Genomic DNA, 16159 nt, shown 5'->3' with positions numbered 1-16159 from the left:
CCTGTTAAAAATGACAGTGATTATTTTAAAAACTAAAAATGAAATATCAAAAAGGAAAGTAAATTAATGTGGAGAATATCTCCTTTTATACTTATTTACTGTAACCACTGTATGTATAGCCCAGCTGGTGTTGCTCAGTGATTGAGTGTTGACCTATGAACCAGGTCGAATACAGTATTTCTTGATGTGGGTTATGGTGGTTATATAGGGGTTTGCTGTATAATTATTTGTTAAACTAAACATACTTTTATGTATTTCCCTATACCCATACTCACACTTAAACATACACAAAGGAGGCAAAATTGGCATGTAAGAATGTGATGTAATAGGATAGTACAAGCTAAATATAAACCTACTTTGAGTCGACATAAGTAAAGGATATTCTTAAAATTCCAACCGAGTTACATGCCCTAGACTGGAATCAAACTCTGGGACCCTTCCATCCATAAGCCAATGCTCTATCCACTAAGCCAAACTGGCTAGGGCCTCAATTTATTTGGTGGTTTGTTTGTTTTTTGGAAATCTGTATAAATGTAACCTGCACTAATGTCACTGGACAGGATCTTTCCATATCATATGCCACTTGCTTAACATGGGGCATGAAGACCTTCTCTCTAATAGACCTCAATTACCAGAGCCACTTTGTTCAGATATCACCACCCCATCTCTTTCAGACATCATTAACATTCATGCCACTCGTGCATGATTTCAGATATAGCTGCCCTGGTTTATTAAATGTTATTAGAAGGAAAGTCAAGAATTACGGGCCTTTATTACTAACCAGCAAATTTGCTGTTTCAGCGCCGACTGGGGGATGCAGCGAAGAAAGCAATCAGCAAGCTCCAGGTCAGGACCATCAAGAAGGGCGACAAGGTAACAGCCTCTTTTCTTTGCGTGCGGGGCTGTTCAAACCAGCTCCTGGCTTTACTGGCCACCGAGGTGGAAGAGAAAGAAGGATGGGAAAGGGGAGATGTATGCTAATAGTTCTCCCATAGGCATCTGTTATTTTACCCATCTTTATTAAATAAATACTAGAGGCCCAGTGCACTTGTGCACGGGTAGGGTTCCTAGGCCTGGCCGGCGATCAGGGCCAATCTGTGGAGCTACTGGCCGGGCGATCTAGTGGGGGGGTGGGGGGCACTTGCACCGGCCTTGACTGGCCTGGGGCCTGTGGGCTGGGGGCAGCTCCTGCATTGAGCGTTTGCCCCCTGGTGGTCAGTGCACATCATAGCGACCGATGGTTCTGTTGTTCAGTCGATTTGCATATTAGGCTTTTATTATATAGGATAATTTCAAGCCCTTTATAAAATGTATACAATAGGACAGCAAAGTAGTTGGGATAGAAAATATGAGAAATTTAAAATTAATGTAGGAAGAGCAGATGAAGCCAGGATGAAATTAGTAGACAAATGCATTACCTAAAATGCCTAACAGAAACGGGCCCCAAATTTAGGTGGGGGCTTTCTAGCAGCCAATGCAAAGAAGGAAATCATATTCCATTTTCAAGCAGTAGCTAATTACCTGATTCCAGTGACCCACAAGATTTAAAAAAATAGTTCCTGTATTAGGACTTGATTCTTTGCAAAGAAGACAATGTTGTGTGCTGAACGATGTCCTCCACTACAGTAAATATAGGAAGCATATTTAGTGCCTCTGAAATCTGGTGTCTAGAGCCCCAAAGTCATTGTAGCAGCCTCCCTCACTGTAGCAGGATGACATAAAGCCAAAAGCAAATGCATGTCTAGAGGACAGACAACAGAGCAGTGCAGTCCATACCTGCGGCCTCTGAGGATCTCTCTTCGCCCAGGAGAAATTTTAAAGCAGTGGATTGCAGACATGGATTTGGAGCTCTTGGGAGCTTGTAAGAGATTCATGACTCAACATGTATTCCAGGTGGTTGTCACTAGTCTGAATAATTGATTTGTCTCCCTAATTATGTGCTGCTGTTTTTCAGCTATATAAAAATTCTGTTGAGCTTATTATGATAACATTCATTTAAAATCACTACTGAATTGAAAGTATTTTTCCATTACTTTTTCCCCTGAAACAGAGAATAATAAAAGAATAAGAACTATTATATAAATAATATTTTATGGGGTATTAAGGAGATTTTATACTTGGGGAAGAAAGGGGGAAGTCAGAAACACTATTTTAGCATTGTGTACATTAGATTCCTGAGGAATGGAAAGATTAAATATTATTCAGATACTTCTCCATAAATGGTATTTCTCATCTTCGAGTTTTTGCTGTGTCACCTCTAATTATAATAAATAGCAGTATTAGTAATGGTGCAATTTAAAAATTGTTCCACTTGCAGTGGAACCCAGAGACAAAAAGTGGAGATTAGAATGAATGGAAACTAAGCCAGTAAATAGTAAATTATTGATTAAGAAAACTGACCCCAAGACCATTGAAGCCTGGCCCTGAGGCATGGTCCTTTGGCGTGTTATTTGGGTATCTTTACAAGAGTTGAAACTACAGAAGTAGGCTCACGTGTGCTTTCTGTGTTGCAGGAAACAGAGCCCGACTTTGACAACTGTGCAGTCTGTATTGAAGGGTACAAGCCCAGCGACGTGGTCCGGATCTTGCCCTGCCGGTGAGTCACCAGGATGCCTGGTGTGACTGGGGCGAGTGTGGCGAGTGCCTGCTGCCTCTGCTCAGACCTGCTAGGCCCATCTGCCCAAACGTTTCCATGTGTCACTATCAAACAACCGGAAAGCTCATTCTTTCTGTGTAACTTTTCTCCTGATCCTCTTTGCACCAAAGGAGGTATACCTCTAGGAAGTAGGACCTCATGATACAGTTTGATAGCACGGATCCCAGTACTACTTTTCTTTAATAGAAGATTTGTGGTAGAGTCCAGTCTTGATTTTACAGTGCTACTTTAATTAAATGAGTAAAATCTTTCAAATATTTTATGAATGATCAGCAGCCAGGAAATGGTCAGGATTAAGTAGGAAGCCAAAGGCAGATTCCATTTCTCTTATTTGTTTGGTTTGGAGGGGGGGTTGTTGTTTTTAGGGGGGCTGGGGTTTTTTTTGTTTTACTAACAGGAACAGAATGTGACAGTCCCCTGCCAAAACTTCTAGAATCTATAGGAGAGAGTGCCCGCAAGTGTAGCTGGAAAAGCTCCCCAGGTGATTCTCACGCAATCCTCATTCCTCTCGCTAATTGATATTTACTGTTGAGGTATCTGAATTCCTTTTATACTGTTAAAATTAAACACATTTAAATAACTTAATTAAATTATTTTAAAGTTGCCTTAAAAGCTGTCCTCCTATAATTAAAAACCTCTCTGCATCTGCTCAAGTGTCCTAAAAATAAAATTAAATTCTGCCTTGAAGAAATGGTCTTCACTTGAAAAGACTGGCTTTAAAGAATCTTAAGATACTCACATAAATAAAGTAGAAAAGTACACAAAGATAGAAAACACCCGAAGATACAACACAATCCATTTAATCATAAAACAATGCATCTTATAAAACTATTCATTAGAAATACAAAAGAAATAAAGTATGCCTTTGGAGGAATTGGTTTAATAATTTCAAAATGACAAAGAAGTTACAGAGAAAAAATCACACCCATGATACTCAAATAAATGCAGAAACCCTCAAGGGGAATGAATGGATTGTACTTGAAATGCTTTTAGGCCAATTGATCATTAGGAACCAGGCCTGAGGAAGGGCACCCTGGTGGCCCAGCCAAGGCCTTTGAGTGGGATTCCTCTCCTGGGTTTATAGATGCCTGACTGTCCCTAAGATGAAATCGTAAGTGTGGCACATAAAGACGTGGTAGTTTCCTTCATATGAGGGTACTAAACATAAATTCACTCTCTAAACATTATATGTGGCGTTTACCAGGTGACTTCTAGAAACACTGCAAAGAGTAGCAGTATGTGAACCTCAGAGAGCCTCTCAGTGTAGCATCTTTTCATCTCTGCAGATTTTACTCAGGGTTTTATATATCCTGATAGTTATAAGTAAGGAAAGTGCTTTTCTTTATTTTATTTCTTGGAGACTGTTTAGAACCTTGTCAGGCTGCTCCTAATAAAAAAATATTCAAAGCAGCCTGGTCAGTGTGCTCAGTGATTGAGCATCAACCTATGAACCAGGAGGTCACGGTTCAATTCCCGGTCAGGGCACATGCCCAGGTTTCAGGCTCAATCCCCAGTGTAGGGCACACAAGAGGCAGCCGATCAATGATTCTCTCTCATCCTTGATGCTTCTCTCTCTCCCTCTCCCTTCCTCTCTGAAATCAGTAAAAATATATATTTTTTAATGTCTAAAGCAAATTAAATAGCAACTTTTTCCTGAGACTCCAAAGAACTTTACAAATGTAATTAAGAAAATATGTTAGGGGGGTGAGGGCATGTGCTGGGGGCTGGGAGTGGCCGGGAAGAGGTCAAGGCGGCGAGCGGGGACATATGTAATACTTCAAACAATAAAGAATTAAAAAAGAAAAAAAAAAGAAAATCTGTTTTAAAAACTAGGTACAGCATTACTTTAGCTCTGTAATTCATACAGTGTAAAATACCTTGTTCATTTACAGTTCTGGCATAAGTATATTCCATGTTACTACATACGGTTACTAGAGGCTACATAATAGCCTAGTCATAGACGTACCACAATTGACTTCACCGTGTCCCTGTGTGTAACACCTGGCTGATTGCAATTTGTAATTATGACAAATTAAATGGCTTCAGCAGTATTTAGATTGTCATGATATATCAAGCCGGATCTCCTTTTACTCTAAAATATTTCGGAAATATTAACCAAGAAAAAAAATAGCATTTTAATATTTATCACACAAAAAAAATAAAACTTTAGGAACTTTCATTTGAGGCGGGTGGCGGGGGACTTTCATTTTATGTATACTAGCCCTTGCCCTAGGCTGGTTCAGTTTGGCCTCAAGCTTTCCCCTTTTACATCATTATTTGGTTCTTAGCTTATTCCTTGATTCTTTTTGCTTCAAGCTCCTTACTGTCCATCTGCTTTTATTTCCTCATTGTAGACCCTCCTTTAAATAGTGAACTGCATTGAGCATTCCCAAACATAGATTATACTTATGGCTGTTTGATCTTAGACTCGCCACATGTATTCACTCTTTGAAGAGCTCATACATTTTTTTCTATGCTGACTTTAAAATCAAGATATTTGTATGCCTGTTGCTGGGTTCTGCCAGACAGTTTGCAGTAATGGATGTTATCCAACAAAGGCACTGGCATTTGCTTTTTGCTAGGTAATTTCCTCTGGGGTATTATTAAGCCTTTGTTCCTATGAACTTCATAGACTCTCCCATTATTTCCAGGCTGACTCATACACAGAATTCTTTGCATCTCCTTGGAGTAAAAACTGTTTCCAAAATGTTCCAGTTTATTGTCTTCCTTCTCTGATACTCTTTTCTGTGGCCTCCTCGCCCCTGACACGCTGGGTATATCTCTGCTCTGTTGTTGCTGGGTGGGGTGTCTTTCCGTATCACTCAGGAATGGATGCTCTTGTACCACCATATTTTCAAAATCATTCTCTTGTTTGTTTCTTTCCTTTGTCTCTTTCGGAGACCCTTGCATGAGTAAGGAACTAATAATGATTTCCCTCCTATTTGTTGTCATGGTAATGATTAAAGTCATGCACAGACATACCTACCAGCTCCAAGAAGAGTTTTAACAACAGACCTATGCTATTCAGAATCGATTCTTGCTTTTACAAGTGCTATTTTAATTAAGTTAATAAACTCTTTTAAAATACTTTATGAATTATCATGAAAGGATCGATAGCCAAAATATGATCAGGAATGAGAAGGAAGTCAAAGGCAGACTCCATTTCCCTTGATCTTCTTCCGAACAGGAACAGAATGTGACAGCACCAACAAAACTTTGGGAATCTAGGAGAGGGTGCCAGCGTTGTGTGTGCTGTGCTTTTAATTTAGCCTTGACTTTTGTTAACAGGAGAAAATGTCAATGAAGGGATTTAGATTTTGATGCAAAAATCTAATTTATCTAACAAACGATTGGTTTTTACATATTCAATTCAAAACCTGACAAATAATGATAATGGTACGTATTTCTACTGTTATTATTATTGCTATTGCTACAGTGTAATGTGACATTACTCTTGTCATCATTATTGGAACTATTACTGTTCCTAGTACCATGGCTACATCATTATGACCTTCGATTCTTTCCCGTCTTTCTGCAGTAGTCTTCTCACTAAGCTCTCTGTTCCTACTCCTGCCCCTTAATTATTCATTCAGATAAGTCTATTTTTAACTATCTGGCTATAGACTAGATTGACTCCAAGTACTCTTCAGCAAGTACAACTTTAAATTCATTTAAGTATATCAGAATTATGACCAAAAAATTAGTTGAGGGAAGATTAATTGAAATATACTTAAGTCTTTCCATTTCTTTACATTCTACTTCTGCAACAAGGGAGATTCACAGAAAACTAAAAGCATGCATTATTACCTGTTGGCTCCTTACAAGGGGGGTTGAGTTGGCTGGTGCAGTGGCCATTGCCTTCATCCCGGATCTCTGTATGAATCACCCTTGGGAAACCTGCCATGTGTGCCTTAGTGTTTTATACTCTTCTCCATGGGGACTCGCCACAGGAGTTCATATATGGGATAACTACATTTCTCCCAAGCAAGGGAATGTTTTCATATTGTGGGTACTGAACGGTGATACTGTCCTGATTTCTTTCTATGCTTGCTCATGGGAAGCTAAAAGCCCAGTTTGTGGCCCACACACATAGCCAAAAGCTATCTTTGCGGCCTCATCCCTGACTCTGCTTTATGCCTGCATTCTTAGTTTTCTTTCTTCTTTTGCTTTTATGACCTCTTCTGGGATATCTGTATCTCCTAAGTCTTCTTAAGTCCTTTCTAGGATAAACATTTTCCATGTCTTTAAACTTTGTCAACATTGTTTTTAATTGTTTTATAATATCCCATTATAGCATAATTTATTTGATTATTTTTGGACATTTCAGTTGCCCCCCCACACACACACATACACACACACACACACACACTTTTTTGCTGTTATAAATAGGCTGTCATAAATAGCTATGTGTGTAGACCTTAGTTCACATTTTGGCATATTTCTTTTTTTCTAAGGTTAGGTATTCAAATTACCTAATTATTTTTCATAAAGTTGTACTGAAAGAGTTTTCCAGCCAGTCAGAGCTAAGAAGCATATTCCAAGGGAAGACAACTCGTGGTAACCAGGAATTGTTAGCTTATACTGCCCGTCAGGATGGCGGAGGAGCAGGCTGATTCAGATCACTTAGGACCTGATTGCCCAGCCAAGGAGCCTGGACTGTAGGCAGGTGCTGGGGGCCCTCTGAGGGGTTCAGCTTATGCCACGTGTACAGCACGCTGACACCATGTCAACGTGGCTTGAAGGGATGTGACTGGAGTAGGGAGACCAGTTAAGAGACCGTTAATCTAAAAATAAGAGGCCAAAGTGAAAGGCAAGAATCATTTATTTGCGATTAAAAGAATAATTATTCTGGAAACACTGATTTAGGCAGAAACCCAAATAGTGTCCCAAAGAAGAAAGAAAAGTTAAATGCTCTTAGAGTAAAAAGTACATTCTTGAGAATTATCAGTCCTGCATTCTTAGTGCTATAGGATTGGTCCAGGAAGGTTATTAGTCAGATGTCAGATGGTCTGGATGATGGATACCAGGTGGTCCGGAACTTGGGAACCTGGAGGTCTGGTCTCATCCAGTGGTCTGGAAAATGGATGTCAGGTGGATGTCTATGTGAGCCTGCAGGGGGTAATCAGGTAGCCTGGATATGGGAATCCTGCAGGGGGCAATTAGAGTGTTAAGTTATCTGCAGGTCCAGATGTATATCCGGGGCATCAACAAAGGACTGGAAAGTTCAAACAAGTATTAAGTTCCCAGGATAGTAAGAACAGGAATTGAGTCTTTCTTCATACCACAACTTTCATAATGTTAATAATCTTAGCAGCTCGGTTAAAGTGACTCCACTTTATTTATTCCCTGTCTTCGCTCTTCCCTTAAGACTACTGTAACACTGCAGCAGGAAGTGCTGGAGGCCTGAGTAGGACCGTTGGCACTGGGAATGTAGAGAGAAGGATCTAGTCAGGAGAGACTCAGAAGAAAACCCAGCATGAGCCCGCTTTTGGAATAGTTGAAAATGGCTGCCTATATCGGTTGGTGACTGGTAGATGCATCTGTTTGTGTTTAAAACATGCTCAGAGAGATCAACCAAAGGACTTGTATGCATGCATATGAGCATAACCAATGGACACAGACACGGGGGAGGGGGAGGAGGGCATGAGGGGACGGGAGGTGGGGAGGGCAATGGGGAGATAAGGACATATATGTAATACCTTAATCAATAAAGAAAATAAAAATTAAAAAATACATATCCTCAGGTGATGATTAAATAAATAAATAATGTTACTTACATTTTAAAAAAAAAACCTGCTCATATCTTTTTTCATTCCGATTCTAAACAATAGAAGAAATCCAGCAGCTGGCACACTATTGCTTCAAAACCATAACAGAAAAACAGGTTTTAAGCACTAAAACAGATTTCCTTTATTACTTAAAACACGTGAGGACCAACTCTGGCTTATCTTTTGTTGACTTTCTTCTGAGTTATCCAGCCCCAGAACAATTCGATACCTGGGTCATTGAGGCACACTTGCATTTTGGATAGATAATTGTTGGATTCTGTGCTGCCCTTCCTCTTTCTCTTCTCTCCATTTTAGGAATGAGGCTTAATTTCAGTTGTATCCGTTTAAGAGCTCTCCTAATAATTCAGGACATGCAAGATATAATACCCTTGGTTTTTTTCTTTGAAACTTAAGCCTACATTTTACAAAGATCTAAACAGGATTCCTGCTGTAAGAGATGAAACAGAGATTTAAACACAGTAATATTCCAGACTAAAAACCAAAAACAGAATAAGTGGTTACCGTTAAATTGCAGTATAAATTAACTGTGAAAGGACAAATGAAGCTTGTAGGTGCCAATTGGGGTCATAGATACCCTAACTGGCACAGGAATTCCTAATGACATCTCAATATCTGAGTCAGATAGCACCTAAAAGTGATAGGCCTGAAGACTTGGAAAAGGAATTTTTTGAGGACAAAGCCCAGTTTGGTCTTCTAGTTTCTTTGAAGGTCTGTTAGCCACCATGTGTCTACAATTGACAAAGACATTCATAAATCATCCCTGTCCATCTAACCAATCAGACAGCCAGCTACTTTTCTTTTTCAGTTGATGTGACTGAGGTATATTTTTAACATGAGCCTGATTATTAATTGACTCCTCAAATGCAAGCACCCATTAACTCCTGTCCCCAAACACAGGTGACATTTTCTTCCACCAGAGAAGCAGCTCTGGGAGACATCTAGTAGAGAGGACATGGCAAACAGTAAAGGGATCCATTTGTAGAACTTTCTGAACAAGCAGGTATGGTAAGACTTCCAGGCTTGCCTGCCAAGGCCCAGCCTCGTTAAAATCAAGTTAATGAGATGTGCTGAGCTAATGCAGGTGAGCGCACAGCAGTCCACCAGTGAGTGGCTGGCGTCCGATAGGCCCCCCTGAGAGGCTGTTTGTTCAGTGTGTCCCGGAGCATTTCCTTGTTCTCATGGGTGCTTCCAACAAACCCACCTGGGCAGTCCGTAGCCCAGGGGTGGGCAAACTTTTTGGCTCAAGGGCCACAATGGGTTCTTAAACTGGACCAGAGGGCCGGAACAAAAGCATGGATGGAGTGTTTGTGTGAACTAATATAAATTCAAAGTAAACATCATTACATAAAAGGGTACGGTCTTTTTTTTTTTAGTTTTATTCATTTCAAACGGGCCGTATCCAGCCCGCGGGCCGTAGTTTACCCACAGCTGCCATAGCCTCACCTGCCTCACCTGAAACTCTGAAGCAGGATCCATGTCTTGGATCCTTTCATGATAACCCAAGGTGACTTCTCAGTTGGATTTGATATTTATCTGGAAACTTCCCTTTTGGGGGGCGGGGGACAAGAGACTCTCCTTGCCAGACATGGCACGATCATTATAAACAGTGGTTCTCAACCTTCCTAATGCCGTGACCCTTTAATACAGTTCCTCATGTTGTGGTGACCCCCAACCATAAAATTATTTTTGTTGCTACTTCATAACTGTAATTTTGCTACAGTTATGAATCGTAGTGTAAATATATGATATGCAGGATGTATTTTCATTGTTACAAATTGAACATAATTAAAGCATAGTGATTCATCACAAAAACAATATGTAATTATATATGTGTTTTCCGGTGGTCTTAGGCGACCCCTGTGAAAGGGTCGTTCGACCCCCAAAGGGGTCGTGACCCACAGGTTGAGAACCGCTGATTATAAAGAACATAACATAAAGAAGGATTATAATCTGATGTAAAAATGGGCATCATTTTAACATTGGACAACTCAAAGCATCACAATCAAGTTTTACTGAAAGCACTAAAAATAAACACTAGCCCCTGAAGCTGTTTTCCCCAGGGACCAGTCTGATTTTTAGATGAGTCAAATGAACTGAATGTCTTTGTGGGGAGAAAATTCCAACCTCTTTATGAGTAAAAGAAATTTACAAAATGCTGAAATGTGATCAGGATGCCAACGATGAGTCCTATAACTCGTGAAGTGGAAAATAAAGGAGCGCTTTCTAGCCGGACAGAAATGGTCTGTCCTGACTTCACCCTGCGTGCCTGTGACATATCTTGATTAGGAACAGGTTTTTTTCCAAGTTCCTTTTTTTGAAAACAGTGATAAATGTTGGCTGGTTTTCATAAGGTTTGACTCAGGCTTTCAAGCCCATGTTATGCAAGTTAGATTACTGGGCATTCTGTTTATATAGAGAGGTGATTTTTGAAATAACTTTCAGGGTTTCATGGCTAATACATTTTGAACATAGAGAAAAGTATAAAGATGTAAACAAAAAATAAAATAATCTCACCACTGAGAAAGAAATTATTATTCATATTGGTCTAGTTCATTTTTTATAATGCACACATGTAAATACCATATATGTTGTTATACATTGTATATTGTTAAATATATACCATGTATTTGTTAAACATTGTAGAGTCAGAACATTAACACAATTTTTATTCTACTTTCTTATTTAACATTAAAAAGTAAGCATTTAAAAAAAAGTAAGCATTTTCGCCCAGCTGGCGTGGCTTAGTGGTTGAGCATCGAGACCTATGAACCAGGAGGTCACAGTTCGATTCCAGGTCAGGGCACATGCCTGGGGTTGCTGGCTCAGTCCCCAACGCAGGGGTGTGCAGAAGGCAGCCAATCAATGATTCTCTCTCACCATTGATGTTTCTATCTCTCTTTCTCTCTCCCTTCCTCTCTGAAATCAATAAAAATATATTTTTTAAAAAGTAAGCATTTTCTATAATTAGAAATTATTTTAAAATATCTTAGTGGTTGCAGAGTAGCCCATGATTGGAGTTCAGTTAACTGCCTTCCTATTGTTCAGCATTTAAATTGCTTCCAGTTTTCATCATTATAAAGTCATTACCTTAATTGTTTTTATATATTTTCCTATGTATATATCCCTTAGGATACATTGCTAAAAGTGAACTTACTGGGTCAAAAATGATTTTAAAGGACCTTCATAAGTTTTGTCCAACTGCTTTCCTGAAAGATAGTATCAGTTCACACTCCACTGAATGGGTGTGAGAATGCTTATATTAGTGTCACTTTGGAACCTTGAACTAGAACCATTTTAAACATCCTTCTCATTTGATAGGCAAATATGAAGGTAGCACTAGTTCTTTTTCTTTTTATTTTAAGGAACTACCATGGACATTCAGAACCAAAGGCATATCCTATATAATAAAGAGTTGGGGGCGACCGGGCCTGCAGGGGAGGGCAGTTGGAGGCGATCGGGCTGGCAGGGGAGCAGTTAGGCGTTGATCAGGCTGGCAGGCAGAAGTGGTTAGGGGCAATCAGGCAAGCAGGCAGGCGAGCAGTTGGGAGCCAGCAGTCCCGGATTGTGAGAGGGATGTCCGACTGCCAGGCCCTGTGGGATCAGGCCTAAACCGGCAGTCGGACATCCCCTGAGGGGTCCCAGATTGGAGAGGGTGCAGGCTGGGCTGAGGGACCCCCCCCCCACCAGTGCACGAATTTCATGCACCAGGCCTCTAGTGTGTGTGTGTGTGTGTGTGTGTGTGTGTGTGTGTGTGTGTATTCTAGAATATACATATATATATTCTAGTATATATACATATATATATTCTAGAGAGAGGGAGAGGGATAGAGAGAAACCTCCATGAGAGAGAAAAATCTATTGGCTGCCTTCTACACGACCTCTACTGAGGATGGAGCCTGAAACCCGGGCTTGTGTCCTGACCTGGAATCAAACCGTGATCTCCTGGGTAATGGACCAATGCTCAACCACTGAGCCACACCAGCCAGGCAAGGTAGCACTAGTTTTAATTCCCATGTTTTTTATTTCTTTGAGATATTACTGTTGACTAACAGGCTCTTCATATATCTAATCTAAATTTTCATTGTCTATAAGATGCTTGTAATACCTTAATCAATAAAAAAAAAAGATGCTTGCCAATTTTAGAGATGTTAAAATGGGGATGGAGAATGGGATGGCCTAGAATTGATAAAAGGTGATATTAACTATTTTAAAATTTTGATATTTTCAGTAAATAGTGTTTTCTCTTTTAAATATTTTACTTTGTTTTGATAATGCTTTTTGATTAACAGTAAAAAAGATAAAATATATGAATTTTATCTTTGTTCATTTTTATTTTTTCCTCTCTATGGTTCCCTATCAAGAAATTAAAAAACAAACAAACATTGGTTAACTACATTTTTTAAAATGTATCTGAAATTTATATTGGTGTGAAGCATTCCACTCAATAGTCATTGTTTATAAAAACCATTATTTATAAGACTCACACTTTCAGGAACATAACTTAACATACGCTGCCAAGTTAAAAGTTATGTAACGTGGTGGGAGTTTAAAATGGCACAACTGCTTTGGAAATTTGACAGTTTCTACTAAAGTTAAACACATACTACCCATCTATCCTAGCAGTTGCACTCTTGGATATGTACCCAGGAAAAATGAATGCTACGTTCACAGAAAGACTTGCACAAGAGTTGTCATAGTACATTTATTCATAATAGCCCAAAAGGAAAACAACCCAAATGTCTAACAACAGAAAAAGGTATAAACAAATTGGGGCACATATATGCAATGGAATATCACTCAGCATTAAATAACAATGTATATTAATAAGTATACATTAGAGCACATATGAACCTGAAAACATTATGTTGAGCAAAAGAAACCCAGGCCAAAAAAAAAAAAGAATATACTTTATGATCCCATTTATATGAAATTCAATACAAACAAAGCTCATCTATGCTGACAGAAGCCATAATGGTGGGTACATGGCAGAGAGTGGGTACTGACAGGTGAGGGGGAGGAGAGGTCTCTGGGGAAACTATATCTTCATCTGAATAGTATGTACACTACAGTCATGGAGCTTTCTTAAGATTTAAGCAATTTTTATAACTACATTTAAAATAATGGGGGAAAAATTTTAAGTACCAAAGAAGCTATACTTTGAACTTAAAAAAAAAAAAGATTGCATTGTGCCTTAGTCAAAATTACATAAATTTTAAGTTCAAAGTGTGCTGATGGTATTTTCTAATCATTTTTCTTTGATTACTTTGGATCTGCATGTGTACCCAGCCAGACATTAGGTACATCACTGGATGTCGGGGATGAAAGAAGGACACATAAAAGGAGATGGCAGGGCTGATAAATGATGTCTGATGTGTTACTTTCTGTCGTCTGCAACAGAGCAAATGCCGCCCTAGGAAAGAAGTCTCGGACTGCAATAACCTTGTTAAATATGGCATTCTGACTTCAAATGTCCTGATCCCTGGTTATATTCATCAACTAGACAGACGGGAGGAATGCCAACCAGCTTTGCTGCCCCAGCCAAGTGATATAATTAGACCAGGGTCAAGTTTTCAGCACGGAGTCTCCCTCCGCCAGAGACCAGAGGCGCGAGTGACACTGGCTATGAAAGGAGGGTTCAGCAGTGCCCTCGGAACTTGCGTTCCCCAAGGATCGATTTCGTCCACTATAGCTAAAAAAAGAAACACAGTTTAGTAGCAGGAGGATCTGATGCATTGTCTTAGTTTTTTAAGTTATGTTGGTTTTTCCTTACTGCTATTTAAATCCAATACTATGGATTGAAAGAAGTGGCTCTTTATTAAAATACTAGAGGCCTGGTGCATGAAATTCATGCACAGGTAGGGTCCCTAGGCCTGGCCGGCGATCAGGGCCGATCGGAGCCTTCTGGCTGCCAGCCAGGGCCTTCCTTCCCCAGCTGCCAGCTGGGACCTTCCTTTGTTCCGTGCCGCCCCCTGGTGGTCAGCACACATCATAGTGAGCGATCGAACTCTTGGTCTCCCAGTCGAACTTCCGAGGGGACAATTTGCATATTAGGCTTTTATTTAGATATATAGATTTTTAACTTTGAAAAGCACTCTATTTTTACAAAGCTCTTTTGCATATAATAGCTAATTGGTATCACAATTATATATAATTTTATATATATATTATATCTATAATATAGATAGAGTAGGTATCATTAATGCCTCATTATTTTAATTTTTTAAAAAAACAACTTAATTCAGAGAGATTGGTCACAGGGCCCAAAGCAAAGCCATGTTTTCTGACTTCTGAGCTGGTCTTTCCACTGTACCACTGGCTGTGGCTCTGACACCTTGGCCCCACCCTCCCCCTGCCCCATAAGGGTGTTCTGCTGTGCTCTCAACTCTCTGGAAATAATGGTTTTGGCTAAAAATCTGCCTCAGAAACTCCCATCTCCCTCAAAGCCAAATGTCTAAGGACCCCATGCACACCAACTTCAATCTAGCCCAGCCTTAAGGATTTCACTTTCTCCATAGTGAGTCCAAGCTTGTTATTATGGGCCTGAAAACACCCTCCTTCCTCACAGAGGCGGTGCTTGTGCTAGAGGTGAGCAGCGATTCACTGTGGTGCATTCTTTTTCCCCCTCCAGCAGGCGCACCTGCTAGCATAGCCTCTTAGCTTGCCTAAACAACGTAATTATGTTTACAGCAGCAGCCAGAATATGGTCACTACTGGTTCTGTGTGACAGCTCTTTTTCCCCTTTCCTTTTCTTCTTTTTCTTTTTCTTTTAAACAATGTTTATGTAACCTAAAAAGAGGGAATCCAGGAAATGCAGTGTCTCATAATTGGTCCAAACACTTCAGACCAAGCCCAATGGCAGAGTCGCCCCCACAGCGGAAGGAGTTGGAAGGAGTTTATGGCAGGAGGGGCTGTACCTGCTTAACTGGCCTGATTCACACCGAGCCCAGAACACAACGCGGTGATCACTGTAAGGACGGTCTGCAGAGGGGACAGAGAAAGATGAGACAGTATGGAAGGGAATCACTTAGCGACACAAAGTTCATCATCACGTTCTTTGATGGCCATTTCACCAAGGGGAATGAAACAGCTTTCATTGATGCCAAAAGGAAAGCCAGGGACCCTGATCTCAATGGCAGGGGGGAGGGGGGGCGGGCGTTCATAGCCTGCAAAAGGGAATGAGATGGAACGGCCAGAACAGCCCTTCCTCCTCCACATGGAGAAAAAAATTGTCATTCAATTGGGGTGGGATTTACACATACAGGTGAAAGGACAAGAGAAAACAAGAATCAATAGATGGCGAAATGGGTCAAACTGGGTGTTCAGTGCTGCTAAAACTGTGAGACCTGATTTTATTATTCATCATCCTCTCGGCATCATTATGCAGCTGTAGACATCATGTTTTGTGAGGTGTTTGAAGAACACTTTCTAAACGTTTGCTTCTCTTCGGTGAATTAGGAAGGAGAAGAGTTTGATCAACCCCCTGTTGTACTTCCAATTTGTTGGGATTGTTAAGAGATAGAATATCTTGTCCTTTTGTTCCTCTGATGTATTTCCTCACCCAGCTTTTGATAAAACGGGGGAAGGGACAGTGCTCTACTGAGAATTGCACAAATAGGAAGAGTTGAGATTGACTTTGCCTTACAGATGTTTACTAATCTGGGGGTGCATTGCACTAAATTCCAGAGTCTTCCCCTGTTCTTTTGTTTATTTATTT

General features: G+C 40.1%; 1 protein-coding gene across 1 annotated transcript in view; it reads left to right on the top strand.

The window, feature by feature from the left end:
• RNF150 (ring finger protein 150) overlaps window positions 1-16159 on the top strand; it is a 171535-nt gene that overhangs the window by 106622 nt on the left and 48754 nt on the right. The window contains exons 4-5 of the mRNA XM_023752835.1: window positions 802-873; window positions 2514-2596. Of these exons, the coding sequence (XP_023608603.1) occupies window positions 802-873; window positions 2514-2596 (155 nt within the window). The remainder of the gene's footprint in view (window positions 1-801; window positions 874-2513; window positions 2597-16159) is intronic.

Source organism: Myotis lucifugus, unplaced genomic scaffold, assembly GCF_000147115.1.
Source record: "Myotis lucifugus unplaced genomic scaffold, Myoluc2.0 scaffold_1, whole genome shotgun sequence".
NCBI lineage: Eukaryota > Metazoa > Chordata > Mammalia > Chiroptera > Vespertilionidae > Myotis > Myotis lucifugus.
Note: the sequence above shows the minus strand (reverse complement) of the source record. Positions and strands in the feature narration are given on the sequence as shown.